The sequence below is a fragment of the Prionailurus bengalensis genome, chromosome B2 (genome assembly GCF_016509475.1).
Source record: "Prionailurus bengalensis isolate Pbe53 chromosome B2, Fcat_Pben_1.1_paternal_pri, whole genome shotgun sequence".
NCBI lineage: Eukaryota > Metazoa > Chordata > Mammalia > Carnivora > Felidae > Prionailurus > Prionailurus bengalensis.
In genome coordinates this window covers 105,769,091-105,793,098 of record NC_057349.1, presented here as the reverse complement: position 1 = coordinate 105,793,098, position 24,008 = coordinate 105,769,091, and the positions used below count along the sequence as shown (strand labels likewise).

Here is a 24,008-nt window from a genome sequence, read left to right as displayed (position 1 = left end):
CCCTTATTGCTGTTCTGTAACATAGGGAGATTCAGTGGTACCTATATTTTCTTTTTTCTCCCAAGACCTAAAGACTATGTTAACCTGCGGCCTGGTACATTTTGTGGCTGGGAAGCATTGTTTATTTTTCCTTTTTAGTTCCAATACATTTTATATCTCAGGCAAAAAAGGGAGATGGCAGTATCCCAATGGTGGATTTAAATTTTTTTCGGTCATATTTATAATAACACCACTCCTTAAATATCAAATAACCAGACATCTCAAACTTCAATGCAAGATGAAGGTGTCAGCATTAGTAACTTTTATTTATTAACTACATAGTTTGGAACTGGTAAACATAAAATTGTGAATAATTTTCCTTCTCACCAATTCCAGTTGAGTACAGTTTCATTGTGGTTTTCCCTCAGGGTATAAATCTGACATTTCCCTAGACTCTTCTCTTATTCCTTTAAAAAAGTGCAAGCAAAGGGCGCCTGGGTGGCTCAGTTGGTTGAGCGTCCGACTTCGGCTCAGGTCATGATCTCACGGTTCGTGAGGGTTCTGTGCAGACAGCTTGGAGCCTGGAGCCTGCTTCAGATTCTGTGTTTCCCTCTTTCTCTGCCCTTCCCCCCTCTCACGCTCTGTCTCTCTCTCTCTCTTAAGAATAAAACATTAAAAAAAATTCTCTTTTTAAAGTGCAAGCAAAAAAATGTGTTCTTAGAAGTCTTTGACAAGGAAGAACAAATATCATAAGCTCTATTCTCTATGTTTGTTACCAAAATCTGTCCATCAGTTTCTGGGTATGGAGGAGAAATTGCCTGAAGTAAAAACAGGATTTCACACTCCACCAAGCAAGGTGGGATAACACTAATAATACAGAACCTTTAGGCAGTGCTTCTTAAGATATCAGAACCTCCATAAAAAAAAGCAGGTACGATATAAAAAAAAGTCATATGATACTAGATGAAAAACATCCAATCATTTTGTGGGATGCATAACACATTGCGCAAAATGTGGTAGATGAAGAAAAAAAGAAATACTATTGCACCTAGTAAAACTAAACAGCAGCAACAACAAAATACATATTTTTGTTTTCCATCCCATTTCATGATAGTGCCATTATTGGCACAGGGCCAGTAACGTAGTTGCCAAAAATAAGGGCAAGGCTATAGCAATGAGAATTAGCCAGAAAAGAAATAAGCTTATGACATTCCCATTATAATTGTTGATTTGAGCCATTGTGTGTTTGAAATTTTAAGATGTGCGATTTGCTTTGCCCGAGTGAGAACTATTTTTATTTCAAGCATTCTAAAGAAGTTTCTAAATTGTAAGAGTATTTTACTAGTTGTAAATACACATAAAGACCAAAGCATAGATCCCATAAATAAATGTTGGTAAAAATTTCTACCTGGTAACTAGGTCATGAGAGTCACACAAATATTGATTAGGAATCAAAACATTTTAATTCTTTAGTTTTGTTTTCCAAAAATTTAGTTTACCTTCAACCTAAATTTTCTTATATGTAATAATTATATATTTATTGATTTATATGGTTTGGGTAGGAAACGATGGGTAGGAAATGATGATGACAGAGGAGGACAGTTTGAACAAGATGACTTTAGCCATCTGAAACAGTGGGAGATAAGTAGAACCAGAGATCACCAGGATTTTATAAGAACAAAACAAAAGAATAAAAAATCTGCTGCTGCTCTTTCAGGAGGAACTGAATGAGTTCCAGTAAGGCACTGGAAGTGTGGACATCTTATTTTTGTTCTATAGGACTGGATTCTGTAAGAGTATATTGGAAAACCCCTAGAGGTACTCTAACTTGAGGTAGATATGACATTAATTTGTGGAGAACTTGAGATTTTTCTCTTATTGAGTTAAACTTGGTTTTTTTAAGTGAAAAACTCCAAATAAAGGTTAACATTTTACCCAAGTAGTAAGTGTCCTAGTAAATTTGAGATATATATATATATATATATATATATATATCAAACATATATATCAAACATATATATATATATATTTCTGTAAATATGTTTCTCTAAACATTAATACCTCAGTAAAACTATTTTACTCGGAACACAATACTTTGGTGAAACCATTTTACTCTTTCCTCCTAAAAGAGAATCTGTGTCTTCTTAAAGTGAGGTTGGATTAGCAGAATCACTTCTGCCAACTCTGCCTGAGGCCACTCTGCCTGAGGCCACTCTGCCTGGACTCGATGTTTATGCTGGGGTTCAGGTGAAGGCTGGAAACAACTGGGAGCTGTTCCTGTAGGCTGCTTTGCCTTTTTAGGGTATGAGGGTCTCTCTGTTTGGGATAATGTGATTGACAGCTCCACTCCAGCTCCAATTAGCACTCTATAATTTATTAGCTTCTGCTTTCAGATTATGCGTTAACTTTACAAATATTTCAGCCACGGAACCAGCAGCTATCAAGTGTCTCTTTCCTGATCCAGCCCTCTGGGGCTGGAGTGAAATACAAGGAAAGAGCGGTACAGTTGGTCTGTCAAGTGAGAATAATCATTTGTGTCTGTGCCTGTCTGAGGCCACGGTGTCTCTGATTTCCCTTTAGGCCTGCATCAGTGTGTGTGTGTGTGTGTGTGTGTGTGTGTGAAGGAGAGAGAAAGATTTGTAGATAGATTCTGTTGTGAGGAGACCATATTTATATTGTTAGAGTTTAATTTATTCATGGGGAAATGGGAGATTTATGTTTGCTTAACCATGTTGCTTGTATAAATGTCAAAACTTCAGTTATGTATAAACAGCAAATCTAATAATGATACTGCCTTCAGGACATTTATTCCTTTACTCCAGATTTTAGGAATATGTAGTAAATAACGAATAATATTAATTCCTAAAAGTCTTGCAAGGAAAATGGAATATATAGAGTATGGACTTTGATAAGTATGATCAAAATGTGAATTATTTGCAGGTATATTATTAACAGAGTTAATGCAATTTTATAAACGAATCTTAGGTTTTTTGGTTTCATTTATTTTTTTTAAGTTTATTTATTTATTATTGAGAGAGAGCACGACTGGGGAGGGGCAGAGAGAGGGGGAGAGAGAGAATCTCAAGCAGGCTCCATGCATGGAGCTCTAGTTGGGGCTCAGTTTCATGAATGGAGAGATCCTGACCTGAGCTGAAATCAAAAGTTGGTTGCTTAATGGACTGAGCCAACGAGGTGCCCCTGGTTTCATTTATTTTTAAAGTCTTTGCAAATATCTTTCAATTTTTCTTTAATGCTTTGACTATAAGAATTACATTTGAAATGGAATTTATAGAGGGGCGCCTGGGTGGTTCAGTGTGTTAAGCATCCGACTCTTGATTTCGGCTCAGGTCATGATTTCAACGTTTGTGAGTTCAAGGCCCATGTAGGGCTCTGCGCTGTGAGCTTGGAGCCTGCTTGGGATTCTGTCTCTCCCTCTCTCTGCTCCTCCCCTGCTTGCTCTCTCTCCGTCTCTCTCCCAAAGTAAATAAACTTAAAAAAAAAATTAAAGTGCAATTTACAGAAAAAACATTTATATGGAAAGCAGTTTGTCTAAGTTTTTATTAAATTTTTTTTATCTCCTCCAACCCCACAGTGATCAATCGCTGCGTGTTAAAAAAAATTCTTGTTTATTTCGATAGGAGGGTTATGGGTGTCTGCACATGAACGCAGGGTTTATGATTCTGAGCAAACTGGAGGTTAAATTGATCTTAAGAGTTGTTTCCTCAGATAAAAATGAGCACAGAAAGTGCAGTACTTACCCAGAAAGAGTGTCAAGAGAAGCTTCCAGTCAGGGGATCTAAGTCCTCACATCCACCACCTCTGCCCTCCTTCCCATCCAGGCCCAAATCAATCTTAAGTCATTGCTAGAATTTGCCACACATTGAAATAGAACTTCAAAGGGGGAAATGAGACAGGCTGGAAACTCCTTTTAAACTAAAGGAGTAGAACAGATAGAGTTCCCTGAAGCTGGGTGACTGAGTTCTCAGCCAGAGGGCAATCGGCAAAAGGATTACTTGGTGGCGCAGAGCTGTCTCTCCCCTTTTCATCACCTCTGGCTCAGCGGAGGCCAAGCGCGGAGGGAAGAGTGCGTGAGGAGGCCGCCAGTGCCAGCGGGGATGAGGGGAGCCGAAGCTTATCTTTCCCTCGGGCTCCCAACCAGGTGTAACACACGTGAAAACGCCATGTTTGCCTTGTCTCCTGTCGTCTTTCATTCCCTTGAATGTCCTTTTGTCAACCACTAGTTTGCCTTCTCAAAGCTGCATCATTTCATGAAAATTAATGACAGGCATGGGAATTCGTATTTTGCGTGGGTTTGGTGGGCCTACCGCCTCACCTGTCAGTCAGGACTCTTCTTTTACCGAGGTTCTCTTTGATGCTCTTATCACACGGACAGAATCATTATAGTTCTAGGTTATCGTGCATTTCTACTTTGGGAACATACAACACGGAGGGAAATGCTGTGACCTGTGTGTCCTATGTGCCAGGTCACTGGAGTCTGGATGGTCTGTTCAGGACTGCCCCAAAGGCCAGTTCCAGTGAATGAGTCTCCTCACCGGCAACCTGATATTCAGGTCAGATGCAGCTCAGGAGAGAGGTTTCAGTAACCAGGGGCCCCGTAGCTGGGAAAGTGCTCCCTGTGGGTTCTGATCAGAGATCCTGTGAGCGCTGTCGCAGTGGGGCAGGGGCACAGCCTCTTCCAGTGGGGACACTTGGAGACCATGTCCAGCAAAGAACGCACTACCGTGCTTCCTTCCCTAACTGCATACTCAGCGGCAAATTCTAAAAAGCCAGCCGGAACTTAATGCATTTTATTTATGCTTGTATATACCAGTGATCCGTGCCAATGGAACATGGATTAAAAAAATCCACAGAGAAGTCCAAAGTTAATTTTAGTTATTGCTTCAATGTCCAAACCTCAGGCTAACTCTGACACGACTTGGTCGGGTTGGGTGTGAGGAGCTTCAGAGCAGTGAAGTCTGGAAAATACTGGAAATGAATTAATAAGAGAAGCAATAATAATTGCCTCCTGGAGGAGAATGGAAATCTGCCTCTGACTGAATGGTCTATAGTTAGTATCGTTTGATGAAGGGGTGTGAAAATGTCTTAGGATAGTTCCTTTGAGACCAGGGATTTTGTAAGTTCTATGATGTGTCATTCTTGGCTGCCCTGCCTTCTTCCCTTCCTTATTCATCTACTGTGGAGGGCAAAGTGGACCCAAAGTTGAGCCACTGAAGACAAATTAGAAGAGGGCAAGTAGTAGTTACCGCAGTGGGTTGGAACCCTGGCTCTGCCATTTAATGGCTGTGTGGCTGGGCAAATTATTTCTCCTCTGTGAGCCTCTGTCGTCTCATCAGTAAGAAGGGGATCATGATAATAAATATAACATAGAATTGCTGTGAGACTTAAATGAGTTAACCTGCATGCAAAGCCCTCAGACCAGTGCCTGAGAAACAGCATTAGTTGTTATGAATGTTATCACATCTGGGCAGCATGACCAGAGAGTACCTTCCGTATGAGCAACACCAGTGATAGGTTCTTGTGATGACCGTAATGATGGAAAGAGGGGCTGGGTAACTCCCCTAAGCCGTACACTGAGTAGGGTCCCTTACCGCCCCAACTCCTGAGATGATCATCCAAGATAAATTTGTTTCTCACGTTACAATGGAGGTCAATGTTTGAACTCATCTTTTTATGTTTTCACAGTCTGCAAGGGCAATTGGAACATAACACAAAATCTCTCCCTTGGGCATTTTAGTGAATGAAGTGAGTGAACGCAACTTTGGCATCAAGAGAAAATTAAGAGAAAGACCACTAATTTCTTAAATAATCTCTCTCTCTCTCTCTCTCTCTCTCTCTCTCGCTTTTCCTTTTTTTTTCTTCCTCCTAGTAGGTTTGGTTTCTTAGCCTAGCTTATTAAAATATAATATAACCAATATTCCCAAAACACCTTTTAACTGAATACCGTTTTAAGAGTCTAGAATTTACGAAGTAACAATAATTATGTACCTGACTGAATGGTGCACAGGTAGCCTTTTCAGCATCATCTCTGCTTTTAACCCAGTGAATGCTGACAGATAAGCCCTGGGCTTCCGTGGGCCACAATTTTCTCATTTGTGAAACAGAGGTGGTCTACCTAACTTCTCACCTCCAGGGTTGATGGGAAGTGGAAAAGAGTTATCAGCTTTCACAGAATGGCACACACTTTGGAAAAACACAGAGCACTCTACATATAAAGTAATGGTACTTACTGACATCAGACTGTACTACTATAAATTATTTTATTCTACTGGAGAAAGACTAGGACATTTATTTTCTTCTTATGAAATAACACAGTTACCTTGTAGTAAAGAGACATCTTTAATGTTTGTTCCTTCTTCCTCATCACCTTCAATTTTGCCCACGCACAGACCCCTTCCCCTGTCCCCAAACTGAAGTGCCCAAATCATGACCATAGAGACTGAGAGGAATATTCGAGGTATTAGAGACTCCATGGACATTTCTTCCCCTTGTGGTGATTCCTAGTTCTTCACAGAGACAGTTGGGGATCTCTTGTTGCTTCTTTTCATCCAGAGGAGGATAGAAGGAGAGGCAGAATTTGTGGGAGAGAAGGCAGAGAAGGGTTTCTTCTTTCATCGTAAAACGTTCCTCGTAAAAAATATGATATATATCTACACACACACACACATATAAAATATATTCAGTGCAATTGCAATTGTTGTGCCAAACACTGGGAAGTGCCACCTTGGTCGATGTATTTCTGGAGTTTTAAACAGTTGTCCTACAACAGCTGCATTTCAGTAAGACTTGGGCAGGTGGCTCCAGATAAGCCACTTGCCACTCACATTTAGGCTGAGGCTTCCATGTTCACAGTCCAAAGGAAAAAAGTGTGTCTTTGTGTCTGGAGTGGGTATTGCAACGAGGGAGCTGGCAGGAAGGGAACTGGAGGCTATGAGGTGAGGAAGAAGGAATTGGCCTCTTTTACTTCTCTACCACAGTCTTTGATGCAAATACAAATACATTTCAAATGTGAGGATACTGACATCCGTAGTGCTACGGCCACACTACTTAATGAAATAATTCACATCAGCATAAAAAATATTCACACCAAAAAGTCTCTTTTTTTCCTCCTCTTTCCAGGAAAATTTATGACATCGTATCATCTAAGTGACCTCACCGCAGATATTTCCAGTGATGTGCCCCAAAGTCATTCAACATAATTCAGTCTTTGGATCTGCTCTTTCCACAGAAGGAATTATGGTTTGACAATATTTCTGTAGATGTGTGTTTTGGTTTTCCCAATACACGGAGAAGTTTGAAGTCTCTGCCTTCCCCCATGTCCTCATCCATGAAGTGAGAGGCACAGATGCTGAGCCTCCACGGCTGGTCAGAAGGGAAAGGGAAGGGGAAACCCTGGGTCAGCAGATCAGCTCAGGAGGGATGCACCACAGAGGGAATAGCGACGAGCTGCAAACCAAGATCAGAAGCTGTTACAAACCCACTCGATTTCAGCTGAGTGCCATCAAGTGCGCTATGCAGAGACCTACGGGGAAGAAGGTGGGCTGTCTAAAACCAGTACAGATCCTTGCTTTTGTCCTGAGGCTGCAAACCTGAAAACAGAGAGAAAACAAGAGAGACAGAGAGAGAGAGAGAGAGACGGAGAAGAAAAACAAGAGAGGGAGAGAGAAGGGGTTGGGGACGGGAAGGCACAGGTATTTAAGGAAAGAGAAAGACAAACGCCACAGTTTTATTGCAAATGTCACAGAATTCATCTAAAGGGCATGAATGAAAGTAAAAGCAAAGCAAACAGAAATGTCAAATCTTCACCTGAAAGAAGGGCGAGTGGGCAAGACTACAAGCCAATGATTGCGTTTATAATATAACCATTTTTTTGGTTATGCCCTAAAAGTAAAGCAAGCAGAAGAGTAAACCCTTATTTGAATGTACCTTTCAAATTCAACTCAAGTCAGAAATTCAGTATTGTCATTAAGAGCACATTCTCCTTAAGTTTTACATTTTAAGACACCTATTTAATTGGCGATTAAGTTGATAACAAAATCATATTTTCCTTTCCTTATAACTGTCACCAGGAGACAGTACCCCCCCCCCCAAACTTTAGAAGATTATGAACTACACTCTGAGCAGGTCCTCTAGATCAGCGCTGTCCAATAAAAACACAATGGGGGCCACAGGCATAATTCTAAATTTTCTAGCAGCCACATTGAAAAAGGGTAAAAAGAACCAGGTGAGAATGAATCTTCGCAATATGTTTTATTTAACCCAGTATGTTCAATATGCAACGTGTCGAAAGTATTTCAACATGCAGTCAACATAAAAATACCAGTGAGATGAATTTCACATTCTTTTTTGGTACAGTTTTGAAATCCAGTGTGTATCAGGCACGTAAGCACATCCCAGTTCCTCCTGGCCACCTTTCAAGTGGCTAACGGCTACAGGATTGAACAGCGCAGAGCTATAGAACCTTTCCAACAAATTTATTACTTATCTATTTATTTAAATTTAATTGGGGGGGGGGAAGCCTACTTTCTCATTCTGCCCACACCGATGACACTGGGTCATCTGTTTACTGAAGCACAACCCTGCCATGCAGACCCCTGGGCCACAAGGTCACTGGGGTCTCCAAGGAGAACTAAGGGAGGTCCGGGGCTCAACCCAGGGTCGGACACAGGGCAGGAGGGGTCCGGGGAGGCCAAGGTCCCTCTCCCGCTTACCTGAGTCCACGCTGAGTCCCAGACCCTGGGCCACGTCCCCCGCGGGGCTCGCGAAGGGTCCCCCGGGCGCGGCCCACGCTGCGCCGGTCGGCTCGCCCTTGGCGGAGAGCTCGCAGGGCGGGCTGCCGGGCGCGGGCGCCGGCGCGGGCGCGAGGCGGGCCGGGCGCCCCGAGGCTGCCGGCATCAGCAGCGGCCCGTAGCGCGGGTCGAAGTGCGGCGCGTAGACCTCGTGCACGGCGGCGGGCCGCGGGTAGGCGGCGGCCTGGGCGCCGAGGGCGCCGCCCAGGGCGTAGGGGTGGTGCGGATGCGCGTGGTGCGGGTGCGCGTGGTGCCAGGGCTCGGCCGCGCCCTGGTGCAGGTGGCCGTGCAGCGCGGCGGGCGAGTAGGGGTCGGCGGCGGCGAAGGGCAACTCCGAGTGCGCGGTGGCCAGCGGGCTGCCCAGCGGCGCGGGCACCGGAGCCTGGTACGCGCTGTTCCAGAAGGAGGCGGGGAAGCTGCGCTGGCTCATCGGGAAGGAGCCGTCTGCAGGTAGGCGAGGCGCAGGGGAGGAAAGGAAGAGAGGAGCGCGTCACCGCAGGTAGATGGAAGCGGGAGCGCTGAACGCGCCAGGCGGGCAAAGTGCGGGCGAGCCGCGGCCGGGAGCCGACCCGCTGCCCGCCCACGGGGGCGGCGTCTTTCGGAGGCGGATGCACCCTGCGAATTCGAGGTCGAGGCACCGCAAAATGGGAGAAACTCTTTGGGAAGGAGGGCGGCTTCCTCGGATTCGCAGACGCGTTTCCAGTGCGGAAACCCCAGAACAGGCTGGGGAGGCAGAGCGGTGAGATTCCCCTCTGCAGTTCCAGTTTTGGGGCGCTGGGAGCTTCCTCCACTGCGGGCTGCGCTGCCTCGGCGGCTCCGGGGCAGACACGGCCTCCCATTCCCAACCCGCAGCCTCTCTCTCCCCTAGCTAAAGATACCTCTTCCCACTCTTGGTCGGCCGCCTAGAGATTTCACTACCCCCTCTCGCGTTTCACCCTCCCCAGCTCCAGAAAATGTGCCCCTCCAGGGCCTCTGATAGACTGGAAGTCCATCGACATATTTCGAAGTCTTGCTATTATTAGCCTCCTTTCTAGAAACCTTCTTTCAAATATTTTTTTCCAAGAACTCAAGCAAAAGAGTAAACTAGACTTACTTAAAGGGCAGCTGTATTATTTGAGAGGGACACAAAGGGACAGATCTTTTACGTTTTAATTAATAATATTTGTTCGTTAAAGTGTGGACGCCAGGAATAATAATTATTATTGCCAGTATCACTGTTGACCCCTAGTGCCTGGAGGCATTTTTAAGAGAACAGCATTTAGGTCAAATGTGTTGCCTTTAGTGGAAGGGGAGGGAAAGAAAGATTTAATCCTAGGGACCTGTACTGAGCATCTCCTCTGGGGAAGGCATCTGCAGAACATTCTAAAGAATTAAAAATTAAAAATGCATTCTAAGTGGTGAACTGTCTTCCTGTTAAAAATATTTAGGCAACTGGAGAATTAAAAGAATGTTCTGTGTTCAAAACTCATGATTTGGGATCTTATCTAGGCAAGGCTTGCACAAACTGTCAGACACTCTTAAGAAAAAAAGGGAGGGTGGGGGTTGTCATTTCCCCATAAAATGTAATACTTGTGTTCCTTTTTACAGCAAAGTCTTCGTTTCTCAGCTCGGTACACATCAAGAATTAAGTTTAGTGAGAAAGTTTGTTTCCTTGTCCTGGAAATTAAAGGAGATTGAGATTTCAGAATGGAAGGGAGATTTAGTTGACTTGTCCAATAAATCATTGTCCCAGGCTAGAGAAAGCAGTGCTTTGTGAGAAACGTAGAATAAAGAGGGGGGTGTGTTTGGCGAGAATCCTTAGAGATGTTTCAGCTGTACCTAAATTTTTATTTCTTTGGGACTTTAATTTTCTTTCTGAAAGACATTTTCTGCTTCAAAATTTCCTAAGGAATTCAAACCTGGCAAAAAGCATACGGACGGTTTAGGAGACATTCTTCAGCAGGTTTTGCTGACAGTGGGGTCTAAGACTTTTTTCTCTGGGCAAATTTTCAGGAACTTACAAGTGCCCTGTATGTTGTTGTAGATGCAGATCTCCCTCAGGGCTTGGGAGAGTGTTGGAAACCTCACATTTCCGCAGCACATTTACACACAGTTTTCTGTTTGCTGAACAGCCATCTCCAGGGATAGTTAAGAGGGCAGGTATCATTCTAATTTTAGAGACCAGTAAATAGAGTGACCTCAAAGAGGTTAAGAGACTTGCCCAAGGTCATGTTGCTAGAAGTTGGTGGAGCCAGCACGAAACCCAGGACTCCCAATTCCAAAGCTGGTGGTTTTTCTAGGTCGCTGCTCTACTCTGCTCTGCCTCTGCAAGGAGAGGTCTTTCTTCCTTCCTTTTACTTACTCTCCCCACATGCCCATCCTCAACTCCTCTGACACCTAGGATTCCCTCGAGCCTCTGTGGCTGGGCCCCAGGCTGAGAGGGCTCTCTATTTGCCCCTAGAAGCGGGCCCTTTACTCACCCCGCCAGGGCCCCGAGCTCCTGGGTGCTTTGCTGCTTGTACAGCTTGGGGAATAGCTGCTAGGCTGGCTCAGGGCTCTGCTGAAGTGCTCATCCACCACGGAGCTGATGTCTCCCTGGAAATAGGTGAAGAGGACGCAGCGGGAGTTGATGTACTCTGCCTCTGGTGGGCGCTCTTTCTCTGGGCTGCCTTCTTCCTCTTTTATGCTGGCTGGAGTTTGGCTGGAAAAGGAGGAGCTGCCGCTGCTGTTGCTGGGGCTGGCGTTGCACTCTTGGGCTTCCTGCATTTTGGAGTAATAGGCTAGTTTCTGCTCAAAGAGAGAAAGAATAGAGGAGTCAGCTTCAAAAGAGATGGCAAGTTGGGGTCAGATCCCTAAGGTATCCAGGGGAAAACTGACATTCATGCATAAGCCCCTGTGCTCAGTAACTTGTGCGAGCTTCTTGACAGGCAGACTGCCTTTCTTGGTGTCTCTGTCTCCCCAGAATCGCCGCTAGACCACACGGAAAGCTCTCTGAAGGTGTCAGGGTAAAGGTCCCAGAAGATGCCTAAGCAGCCAGGATATAAGCGGAGTTTGACCGCAGAGCCAGGCTCAGGGCAGATGTATTTTTAAAATCAGGCTCCAAGGGTGAAGGGCATCCAATTCCAGTTTGGGCCTGATTGTCCCCTGCTTAAGAATCCAAGGTAGATGCACAAGATGCAAGACGTTAAGCATCGTTGTGACAGAGCACGAAAACACCAAAATCCACTCTGTGCAGCACAGCCAGGAATGTGAATGAAGAACTGCGAAGAGGTATGAGGTAGTTCTATTTGGGAAGGAATTATGTGAGGTAAAAACGTGGAATGACATCCTGACGTGAATCATTTAAATAAATGCAAGTTGATATTTGTTTGGTCACCTATAAAATGTCCACTCAAGAGTCTAGCTCAGTTTTTAAAGAGGTCTTCTTTTGAGTAAGGAAAAACCTGAGCACTTCTGCTTTCACCATCTCTATGCACATTGGGGAAACAAGTAATAAAAGGGAGAGAAGAAGATCTTGGCTGTGAGGTTGAGTGAATTATGGCTGTCTGGTAGCGATTTTAAAAACCAAGTGTGGTTGCTGAAATATCTTCTTAGAAGTGAGCAATGGACTGAATGCAGTGTTAAAGCATTTATGCAGGGAGAGATGGCCTCAAAGCGGGCTGATCATACAAAGATGAACGGAGATCTTAATGGAATAGATTATTGGTCCAGGCCCAGGGGGGAGAAAGGACCAAGCAGACAGAAAATCAACCCACCTCTCCTCTTTGCAATAGTCACAGCCTGGGAAGGAACCATCTCAGACACTGAAGCCAAAAGACTGTAGTTATTTAGCAATATCACCACTTTCACCACATTCCCGCTTGGCTTATAATGAGGGACTCTGAGGATTCCCCAAATGAATATTGTGAGACTAAACAAACTCCCTGGATGGAAAGTTTAAAAAGGGGGGAGGTAGAAGGAAAAAAGCAAAAAGCAAAACCTGCTCGTTCCATCATTAATTCAGCAGGAAATTTTCGAACAGACGTCCCGAATTTGCAAGCAAAATGGGCAAAACCTTGGACTGGGGGTCCGGATGTACTTCTGTCTCTCTGAAGCAGGGGTCCAAGCCCTCACTTTGAAATCTGCTTGGGACCCCTACGGCCTCCTGGGTGTGTGAACTTACTCTTTTTACTGGACTACGGTCCTCAGTTTTTACTACACTAGCTGAGGAAATGGGAAGAAAAACTGGTCGCCCAGACTCAGCTCGGAGAAGAGAGAAAATGGAATAATTAAAGGAAACTTCAAGAGTTTGCCCAATTGGGGTTAAGTGGTCTTCTTACAGGTAACCACTGTCCTGTGGAGAGCAGGACAGCCTGATGCAGCTACTCAGCCTCAAGAAAAGCGAAAAGAATATTATCTTTGAAGCCCTCCTCTGCCAGGTCAACTGCACCCCAATAATAATCCCCAGAACTTTGCAGAACAAAGATGATAAAACCCATGCTTTTGCGCCAGTTCTCTTTGTAACGAATTCTCTGGTTCCGGAATTAATTGGCCTGATCCCTTGAGAATTTAAACGGAATAAAGTTACTCCTTAGATAAGCTTGCAGGGATGAGTGGCCAGATCTTTGCATTTCAGATAGAAAGAGGCACAGGCAGGTCTTTACTTTTGTTCTCTTGTCACTCTCACCTTTGAGACCAAAGTTTGGTTTTCCCTGCGTGAGCGTTGATCGCAGCTCCCCTTACCCCGCACCGAAGAATCTGGAGTCCGACAGACTCTAAGGAGGCAATTCAGCTCACACGAACCTCGTCTGATGGTTCCCCGGAAGGACGGGGCACGCATTAACAGGGCTTAGCTGCTTTCCCGGGAGCGCAAGTGGACACGCTAAAGGGTTAGTTCAAGCGACCGTGTGGCAGCGCCGGCAATCGCCGCATCCCCGAGGCTCCCGCCGCTGGTAGGACGCCCCGGACCCGTCCGGAGGCGTCCCGGACCTCGGGGTACAGGCGGTGCTCCAGGCAGCGGGGGCGCGCCACCCGTCTCCGAGGTCCCGGCCCGGGGGAGACACGTACCTGGTGGTAGGGGGTGTAGGCGGCTGCAAAGTAAGGCTGGGGAGGACCATAGACTTGGTACATAACATCCAGACAGCTCATGGCTCCCCGCAGCGGAGACGGCTAAGTATTTTATCATCAACTCTCGGTCGGTGGAGCGCAGGGATGCTGCATGGGCGGCGCTTGGGCTCGAGCTCCCGAGTCATCTGCGGGCGGAGCGGTGGGCAGCGCGCTCCGCGGCTCGGGATCCCGCTCGCTCGCAGGCTCCCCTCCCACCCGGCAATTTCAACCCGGACGCTGCTCCGGGACAGAAGCGCCGGTGCTCCAGCTAGAGGGCATTTAAACCCCACGCCGGGGAGGCGTGCTGACGCCACTCTGGGCCGCGGAAGGGGGAGGGGGCCGTGGGGGGGGGGGCGGGGACCGGGGGCCAATAGGGAGCCGGGGACCGGGCCGAGGGGCTACCGAGGTGTTTCTCAGGGCTGCCCGGCGGCGAGCTGGGGGCCAAGGGTACCGCGAACGGCGCACCCCCGAGCTTGAGGCCGGAGGCTTTGCACCGGGAGGAGTAGGACTCTCAGGCTAAAGCGAGAGAGAGAGAGAGAGAGAGAGAGAGAGAGAGAGAGAGAGAGAGACACAGAAACCCAGAGAGAGGCGGAATGGGAGAGACGAAGCGGGGGGGAATGTGGAAGGGGGGAAGTGGGGGTTCTCGCACTTGGGGAGAGAAAAAAGTTTGATGCGTGGTGGCAAAGGTCCCTTGGGAGAGCCCCGGCCTCACACTGGAGATTTGAGAGTGTGTGCGCCCGGGGTTGGCGAGGTGGGGCAGGAGGTGGGCTCTCCGCGCCTGGTGAGCGCCGGGAGGGTAGCGCCTTCCCCAGGAATCCCCTAGGGGATCCTCGTCGTCTCAGACAGGAAGTCCAGGGAGTGCGAAGACTCCTCCCGGGAGCGGAGCAGCTCCCTCGGGGGGGGGGGGGGAGGCGGTGGCTGAAGCCTGTACTGACTGCCCCTGCACCTCTACCGACCCCGCCCGCCCGACCGCCTCCAGCTCCCACACTTCAGTTCAGCTCTCTGGGGTCGGTCCCTTCTGCCTCGTTAGTGTTCGATCCCGGCACTTTCTCTTTGAAGTCCCCCACCCGAACCCGCCCCATCTGCGTTGTTGGCGCCCCGCATCCGGCCCCTCCCGTGCGAGCTGCTTTCGAGGAGTCCAGGAGGCCTTACCCAGCCCCCGGCAGCCCCCGGCAGCCCCCGGTCTCCTCGGCGTGAGTCCTTGAAAGTTGCGGTAACTTTTGGGGACTGCAAGAGGAGTCGGCCTAGAGAATGCAGGGAGGTCAGAGAGGGCTGTTGTATGTAGTCTCTTCAACCGGTAAAACAGCTGCTGGGATTTTAGGTTTCATTTTCGAAGCGTTGAAAGGATGCATTTTGATTGCGAAACGTGCGTCGTTGTTCCCTTTCCTTCTCTGAGAGCTCGGCAGGCTTGGACCGGCTTCTGGCGTTGCTCTCCGTCCTCCCCAAGCACTCCCCATTCCCATCACAGCCCCCCTGGGGAGGAGGGTGTCACAGGGGAGTCCTGCATCCCGTAAGTTTAGGGGCGAATCGAGACTATGCTGTCCGTACGGCTGGGTCAGGTGGTGGAAAGAGCGTTAAGGAGATAGCGGTAGTGAGACCTGAGGTGGCGGCGGGGGCAGGGCTTGGGAGCTCGGAGAGCCCAGAACCAAGGGAGACGCCGCATGCATTAGGGAACTCCAGTTATTACCCATTAAAACAAAAACAAAAACAAAAACAAAAAGTCTGACATCGATTCTCGGGCTGCAACACTGGAAACAAATGCACCCTTAAAGATATATTTGTCTTCAAGATGTGAATATTTTAAGCCAAATTGTTTCGGGGCTGAGGTTTTGGTTTTGCCCGAATAATAAATGGGTAATGGCTCCCAGTCTTCAGTTCGGTTTATAAATGGTGAGCCGTGCCGAGCGCGGTAACCTATTTTAAAGAAGATTTAAATTAAAATAAATAAATAAGGACACCATTCAGCCCAGTTTTGCGCAAGCCTTTTTGGAAGCCAGCTTGCCTTGGTGTCGAGTTCTGCAGGCTCCTTAGAGCTTCTGGCGACCTAGGCGCACAGGTGGAGCATAACATCCTTCCCGCCCCTACCCCAACCCTCCCGCCTTGGATGTTTGGGAAAACGGCAAAAACCACCTTTGTTTTCTCTGGAGGCAAAAGAGCGAACCTGAACCAAACATCCACACAGTGCCCTCCTAGAGGCGGGAAGTGGGCGTGTAGCTCCCAGTGTCACTTGCCGCCTAGGCGCAAGCTGGCTGCAGGGGCCCGTTCCGCCCTCCCCTGCGCCAGGTCCTGGCTTAGCCCTGGCCCGCGCGCCCAGGGTCTGGTCTGAGCAGGAGCCCAGGAGCCCAGGTGCCCACGCAGCCGCGGAGACCAGGACAGATCGAGGCCAATAGGCGTGATCACTGAGGGTCACACTCTTCCGCCCCCCCCCCCCCCCCCCGCGCGCAGGTCCCGCTGTCTATCTGTGGACATAGAGGTTCTACCTTGGCTGGCTGCAGCTAGGGCATCTCGGGGACCCAGCATTCTTCGCCGAAGCCCGCCCCTTCCCTCGCAGCCCAGGCTTGGCGGCGTAGCTGGCTGACCGCAGCACTGCGCGAAAAAGCAATGGTGTGTGTGGGGGTGTGTGTGTGTGTGAGGGCTTGCCCGCTCAGACAAGCTCGACTCTCGTCCCCGCACACCTGCAATAGCTCATCCTAAACCCTGTACCCACCCACTTTGACATTTTTATTTTACTCTGACCCTGGTACCAGAGGAACTTTGATTTCCCACAAATTGGGGAGAAAATAACGACAACCTCCCCGGATCCAGTAAGGCCCAGCAAAATGCAGGTTCTTTTTGAAAAGGATTACAGGAGCAGTGACAGCCCACATTTTGAACAAAGAAAACGAAGAGAATGTGATGCCAGTTGCCCGAGGTTGCTTTCTGTTCACGTTTCTCAGTCTCCTCTTACTTAAAACAGTTTTTAAAAACCTCGCGTAAGCTCAGTAAGGGCACTCGCTGCACAGGAGTTTAAAGGAACCCAGGGAATTGGGGCCAGTGAGCATCAGTTTGAATTTAGGCAGGAAAACACTTGCCTCCCCCCAAATCCAAGGTAAAGGAGGAAAAATGAAGAGTCTGTGGTTTTAAAGTAAGTCCACTGATAAGAGCAAGGTCAGTCTTTTCCGTGTATCTGGAAAGCTGTCATTTACACAAAGGTGGTATTTCTATATCTGATGAGATTGTGTCTTGTTTCTGTGCTGAAATAGAAGGTAAAACAACTAAATTTAACACCCTCTCCTCTCCCAGATATTCAAAGCACCAGGACATTAAGTCATCAAGTAAGTGAGGTTTTGATTCAGAGCCTCGGGTGGGAGTGGAGGACAGAAAGTCTCTCGCTTCCTTCCTCTCTTTCCCTCTCTCTTTCCCAGTAATTTTAGAAGAGACTATGCCAGACAGTTAGATGTCCCTCACAAATGTATCAACATCCCCAGAAAGGTCAGCTATTACTATTACAGCTAGCCTAATTACCCTTAAACCTCCTAATTGGGCAGAAGGAATATCCAAACTTCTTTTAGAAATGAATTTCACTTTATGATAGCTTTTTGGCAATATATTGAACTGTGAGGAGGGAGTTTGCCATATGAAAACATTGTACTATCCAATTCTAGTGTGCAATTCTAACCATAGCTAGAATTGTGAAAATAAAAGGTGCCTTTATTTTGAAGTTAATAAGTGACGTTCAATTACTTTTGAGTGACTGTATGTTTAAAGACAGCATTCAATGAAGTAGTTTATTTTCTCTTCAGAAGGGTTGCTCATCATTTTCCCAATACCTTCTGAATTTTTCTGTCCACCTGTGCCATCTTATTCTGAAAATGGCAAAGAGACAGCTTTCAAGGAAGGGTGTATGAATAGAACGAATTTGGAGAACTGACCTGCAGCCAGCCCAGGCCCTCCCTCACCCATGATTTATTTGGATCGTTGACCATTGGCATTTTATGTGGCCTTATGCTGCCAGCCAAAGGAGATGAACACAATGGTTATCTCACAGATTTTTTTTTTAACCCCTAAACCCACCCTGGCCCATTTTACAGAGCAGAGATGTGTTTGGAATTTGAGAGTAGCTGACAACGATTTTGTGGATTCAAAATGTTAATAATATTAGTTGGAAACATCTGCAAAAGTCAGGATTTTTGGGCACAGTATATTATTTAGCAATGGTACTCTGGTAACTAATGTGGAATCTGAGTGGTGATTTTATTTCCAAAAAATCAAGAAAAAAAAAGAAATTTCTGTACTCTGAAACCTCACCAAAACACTAAATGAAGGAATTTCAGTATGACTTAGTGAAAAACCAAGAAAAAGAGAGTTCAATTATTTTCATGCAAACTTAAAGTAACTCTTAATGGTTTCTAGCAAAAATCCTCCACAGTCTGTTCTAGTGTGTAGATGAGATTACTTTGTAACTATTGACATATATTTAATTATTACAAGAATGTTAAACTTTTCGTCTTTCATGTTTTAAGGACTATTTTCATGTTACATACAAGTCAGCTTTAACTTAGGTGAAGTCATCACAACTTTCTGAATTTAATTTTCTCTTAACTTCTTATTGATGCTGATGGCCAGTTCTAAGATTGAGAAATATATTTACTACCATATTCATCTTTTTTTTTAAATTTTTTTTAACGTTAATTTATTTTTGAGAGAGAGAGACAGACAGAGTGTGAGCTGGGGAAGGGGCAGAGAGAGGGAGACACAGAATCTGAAGCAGGCTCCAGGCTCTGAGCTGTCAGCACAGAGCCCGACACAGGGCTTGAACTCACAAGCCGCAAGATCATGACCTGAGCCGAAGACAGGTGCTTAACTGACTGAGCCACCCAGGCGCCCCTACCCTATTCATCTTTTAGAGATGAGTTCTTTTTAATGAGTCTCTATGAAATGCTTAGTATAAAGATATTATTACATAAATTCATATGATTCAAACCTTTCAAACTGGTAGCATACAAATGGCAAGAAGAGAGATTTGGAATAGATATGTGTGTAATATTTTGGCTTGCTATGTTTTTTACAAGAGAGTAAGAGTTAGAAGGAAATTTACATTCTCTGCTATTTACTTGGACACAAAGAGTTAAGTCAGAGAGCATGTATCAATTATTTCTTAGTGGGGAGGAATTTTCATCTTTATTTGACTGGAAAAGCCACTCTAATTGCCTTTAATTTCTGATTATAGTGAAAACAATTTTTGAAAAAAAAAAAGACACACAGTCTGGTGACATCCTAGAAGCTAACATATCTGTGAAACCCCTTTTGTGAGATATAGAGACATTGGGGAATTTGCAGATTCAGAAGGTTGGAAGGAGACCGAAGGATTTAAACTGGTGACTTAGATATTTGACAGTATTGGTGTTGATCCATCCCCAAACTTGTGTTTATAAATTTCATTTCAGCAGGATGCTAAAGGGATTAAAAGGACACCACAGCAATAACAGACAGAAGGTGAGGATATCCATCTGAGTGTGATGTCCTGTCACATGCTTCAAGAGGTCTTGAAACAGCTTCTTAGAAATTCTCTCATAGGAAGTTTCTCTTGGCACATGTGGAAGAATTTTTAACACCAACTGGCATTGACCACTTTAATTTCTTTGGTTATTGTGACTGACTTTTAAGTAAATTTCATGATGACATAAGTAAATTAGGCTTAACAATGCCTCAAGTACAGCATGTAGTATGAAGTCTAATGGTGCATCAGGACATTTAGCCTGCAGAGCCCAAAGCAGACTATATTGTTTATTTTTGTTCTTAACTTTATACTACAAATCCTGTACATCATATTTTATTTATTTATTTTTTTAACATATATTTATTTTTGAGACAGAGAGAGACAGAGCATGAAGGGGGAGGGGCAGAGAGAGAGGGAGACACAGAATTGGAAGCAGGCTCCAGGCTCTGAGCCATCTGCCCAGAGCCTGACGCGGGGCTCGAACTCACGGACCACTAAATCGTGACCTGAGCTGAAGTTGGACGCTTAACCGACTGCGCCCCCCAGGCGCCCCCCTGTACATCATATTTTAAAGTAAAAGTCAGGTTGTTGACTATGATATTTAAATTTCACTGGCTGATATTATTATTTTTTCATATTTCCTTAGAAGATGCATGAATCAATCAATTTGTAAAATAATCTAACCTGTAACATTACCTAAATTTTTTTTAAGTTTTTACAATTTGAAATGTAAAATTTAAAGAAGAGTATATCATTTTATCTGCCTCATGCAGAATATTGCCACTCAGTGAATCAAAGTAGAAATTTGGCAGCTGTCCAGATAATTTGGAATGAAAACCAGCTAAAGATCATGTAATAAATCAAAGTGAAAAATTCAGGTCTCAAAGTGGGCTTTCACCAAGGAAACTTCTTCCCATATTAGCTAATTAATGCCTATACTCCTAAGCACGGCTAATTCTTTCTCCAAATGTATGTATCCTCAGTATTTGGCTGTGACCTTAACAATATCTGTTGGTTTTGTAACTATTTTAAGAAGAGAGTGATTCTGAAATGGTTAAAAATGAACACATGCTTTTTACCGTGTAGCTTTTTTTCTCTCTGTGGATATTCAGTGGCAAACTAAATTTGAAGCCCTAATGTGCATCAGTAGCTTTGCCCCTGTATATATGAGGGCACTGCCTGTTATTATTTTTAGTAATGAATGTTTTAAAGCAGCCTTTCAGTAATGCAGTGTAATGACTCTATTACCAAACAGTTATTGTATTTAGAAAAATAGGCTGTATCTGTGCATTGAAAATAAAGTGCTAAATTAAAGCAACCATACCAACAAATCAAAGAGAAACAAAGGTTCTTTTTTACCTCTGGTAGTAAGCCTGAGAGCTATGGAGAGTTATTTCACCAGAAGGAAACTCCCAACAGTAGGTGTCAAAAAGAAGACATTTCAAAGCACATGTTGTCAAATTGTGATGTGGGTAAGTAGCTGGAGAACTGGAGGGAACCATCAGCTCTTAGAAGGGGAAGGGAAAGGTTGAAGGGCATGCCGCTGATTGCCACCTTTAAAGCACATGAGGTGGCACGCTTAATTCCTGAGTGCCTCTAGTTCTAAAGGTCACATACTTTGGGAACTCAGCCCATTGACCACATTTCCTGGGACATTGCCCTTACTTCTCTGTGAAAGCAATACAGCCTCATCCTGATGACATTGTATGGACCGGATATCCAGCCCATCAGGACCTTGGGTTCTCACCCAGGGTGTGAAACGTTGTCATCCCTTCAAGCCCTCAGTTTGTTCACCTTTATGGCAAAGACACTCGACTAGACAATCTCTATATAAAGACGTTAATGGCTCCAAACTCTGAAATCAGAACAGATTCACGTTTGATTTGAAAACAGTGTGCAATATTTATGAGCATTTTCAATATGAGTGTTATTTCCAACCTCAGATCCTTCTTGAAAAATAGCACCTTACAAACTTTACTTGAAAATGAATAATTTTGTGTCCCGAAATCCTTACCAAACAAGGGCCTAATCTCAAAGTTTGGACAGAACTAGTTAGCCAGAGATCTTTTAGAATTTCAGGGAAATGTAATACAAGAGGGAGTTGTGTCTTTCAAGCACTGAGTGAATGAAGTTGAAGTCTCTGGTACACAGTATTGGAAACAAAACTGCCCTTTCACTTGCTTTCTGGGGGCCCCAGTGCATGTGTGTGTACATCTAGTGTCTGCTTCTTGGGAAATAAAAATTCAACTTTTCTGAACTTTCACGAGACTGAGAACAGAAAAACAACCATTCTTTTATTTGGAAAGTTGGGGTTTTGAAACTAGAATTTTTTCATTTTTTTATCACATTTCATAATTACTGCATATTTCAAGGTGCAGTAATATGTAGCTTATGTAATAGAGGAAATAAGTTTACTAGAAGTTATTAGTCACAACATCTTTTTTTTTTAAATTTTTTTTAACGTTTATTTATTTTTGAGACAGAGAGAGACAGAGCATGAATGGGGGAGGGGCAGAGAGAGAGGGAGACACAGAATCGGAAGCAGGCTCCAGGCTCTGAGCCATCAGCCCAGAGCCTGACGCGGGGCTCAAACTCACGGACCACGAGATCGTGACCTGAGTTGAAGTCAGACGCTTAACCGACTGAGCCACCCAGGCGCCCCTAGTCACAGCATCTTATTTGGTGATTAGTACTGCAAATTCTGCTGCCCATGACAGGTGAATGCTTACATAGATTTCTGGAAGAAAATGAGCGATAACCCACACTATGTCAGGAGTCTTAGCATATATAAGAATTTTGATGCTTTGTTTATCCTAAGGAATATTTGCAAATCACTTCCTGTAGAGATGACAGTAAGGTTACCATTAGACTCACCCCTTTTGTTTCACACCCATAGAAATAATAAAGAAAATGTAAGAAGAGATAGCCAGAAAACCTGACCGGACTCCAAAATAGAATACACATTCTAAGGCAAAAAATAAAACAGAAACCGAAAGCTATGAGCGGGGCCAGTTGCCATGGGCTTGTTGGGCTCTGGGCTGGAAGCTGGCAGTCAGGCTCTTGGCTCCTGCAGGGGAATGGGATGAAAAGTTCTGAGCTGGACCCACAACCTAAAACCAAGGACTCCCAGCCCCACAAAGGAGGTTGAAAAAAATGGCTGTTGATTTCCTGCCCTTGGCTATATCTTTATTAAAGCTCTCTTCCTGGCTTGGCAGGTAAATAGCTTCATGACCCCAGACTGGGCTAGATGGCCTTCTGACTCCATGTCTGGGTTTGTGTCATCTTTGTTATCCCAATGGAGCAGGAGGTCTGAAATATATGAGTAAGAACAAGATATGGGCTAAGATGTGTACATCTGATGGTGGGAGGGGCAGGTGGAGGCAACTGGAAAAGTGTTAGGGAGGACAAGGGAGTAAATGCTTATATACTAAAATACATTATTTTTTAGTCAACACTTACGTGATAAAACAAACATATATACATATATGTGACATTTGTAAACCTGTATATATAGTATATGTGCATATATAACATATGCATATGATATAGTATATGTGCATATATGTATATATAGTATATGTATATACATGTATGTGAATGTATGTATGTGTGTATATATACATTATATACTCACATATATATCTCAACCTCCAACAAAATTAGGGTTCTCTTAGCAAGAAAAAAAGGGAGAATGATATTGAGTAGACAGCTAAAAGTATCTTGTATGAAATACAAGGATTTAAAAATTGTATTGTTTCATTCAAAAGACAACATATAATATTGTTCTATAGAATCTGAAGACAAGTTTTGTCTAATTTTCTGTTTCCCAGAGTGCTTGAGAGAATACTAAAGGTCTTTTTTAAAAAATATAATTTATTGTCAGATTGGCTAACATACAGTGTGTAAAGTGTGCTCTTGGATTTTGGGGCAGATTCCCGTGATTCATTGCTTACATACAACACCCAGTGCTCATCCCCACAAATGCCCTCCTCAATGCCCATCACCCATTTTCACCTCTCCCCACCGCCCCCATCAACCCTCAGATTGTTCTCTGTATTTAAGAGTCTCCTATGGTTTACTTCCCTCCCTCTCTGTTTGTAACTATTTTTCCCCCTTTTATTCCCCCATGGTCTCCTGTTAAGTTTCTCAAGATCCACATATGAGTGAAAACATGATACCTGTCCTTCTCTGCCTGACTTATTTCACTTAGCATAATACCTTCCAGTTCCATCCACGTTGCTACAAATGGCCAGATTTCATTCTTTCTCATTGCCAAGTAGCATTCCATTGTATATATAAACCACATCTTCTTTTTCCATTCATCAGATGATGGACATTTGGGCTCTTTCCATAATTTAGCTATTGTTGAAAGTGGTGCTATAAACATTGGGGTACATATGCCCCTATGCATCAGCACTCCTGTATCCTTTGGATAAAGTCCTAGTAGTGTTATTTCTGGGTTGTAGGGTCGTTCTATTTTTAATTTTTTGATGAACCTCCACACCGTTTTCCAGAGTGGCTGCACCAGTTTGCATTCCCACCAACAGTGCAAGAGGGTTCCCTTTTCTCCACATCCTCGACAGCATCTGTTGTTTCCTGATTTGTTAATTTTAGCCACCTAAAGGTCTTGATACCAAAACCAGACTAAGGAACAACAACAAAATTAAGTCATTGACCAG

The 24,008-nt window shown here is 44.8% G+C and overlaps 1 protein-coding gene across 2 annotated transcripts; it reads right to left on the bottom strand.

Moving 5' to 3' along the window:
- Positions 1 to 6,238: 6,238 nt before the first annotated feature.
- Positions 6,239 to 14,123, bottom strand: VGLL2 (vestigial like family member 2). Of its 2 annotated transcripts, XM_043592198.1 has the most exons (4): positions 13,812 to 14,122; positions 11,246 to 11,552; positions 8,709 to 9,230; positions 6,239 to 7,443 (listed from the first exon to the last, which is right to left on the bottom strand). In XM_043592198.1, exons 1-4 carry the CDS (start codon positions 13,890 to 13,892, stop codon positions 7,403 to 7,405), a joined length of 951 nt encoding a protein of 316 aa, XP_043448133.1. In that variant the 5' UTR covers positions 13,893 to 14,122; the 3' UTR covers positions 6,239 to 7,402. The 2 variants fall into 2 exon arrangements, with proteins under 2 accessions (XP_043448133.1, XP_043448132.1); XM_043592197.1 differs by having other exon boundaries at positions 6,239 to 9,230; positions 13,812 to 14,123.
- Between the last annotated feature and the right edge of the window lie 9,885 nt (positions 14,124 to 24,008).

What these genes read in the sequence shown, in the direction of transcription:
- VGLL2 (XM_043592197.1), bottom strand. Translation starts at nt 13,892, where the DNA reads ATGAGCTGTCTGGATGTTATGTACCAAGTCTATGGTCCTCCCCAGCCT. An exon ending in CCTACACCCCCTACCACCAG is followed by an intron (nt 11,553 to 13,811) that starts GTACGTGTCTCC and finishes CTCTTTGAGCAG; the next exon opens with AAACTAGCCTATTACTCCAA. An exon ending in GAGCTCGGGGCCCTGGCGGG is followed by an intron (nt 9,231 to 11,245) that starts GTGAGTAAAGGG and finishes GCCTACCTGCAG; the next exon opens with ACGGCTCCTTCCCGATGAGC.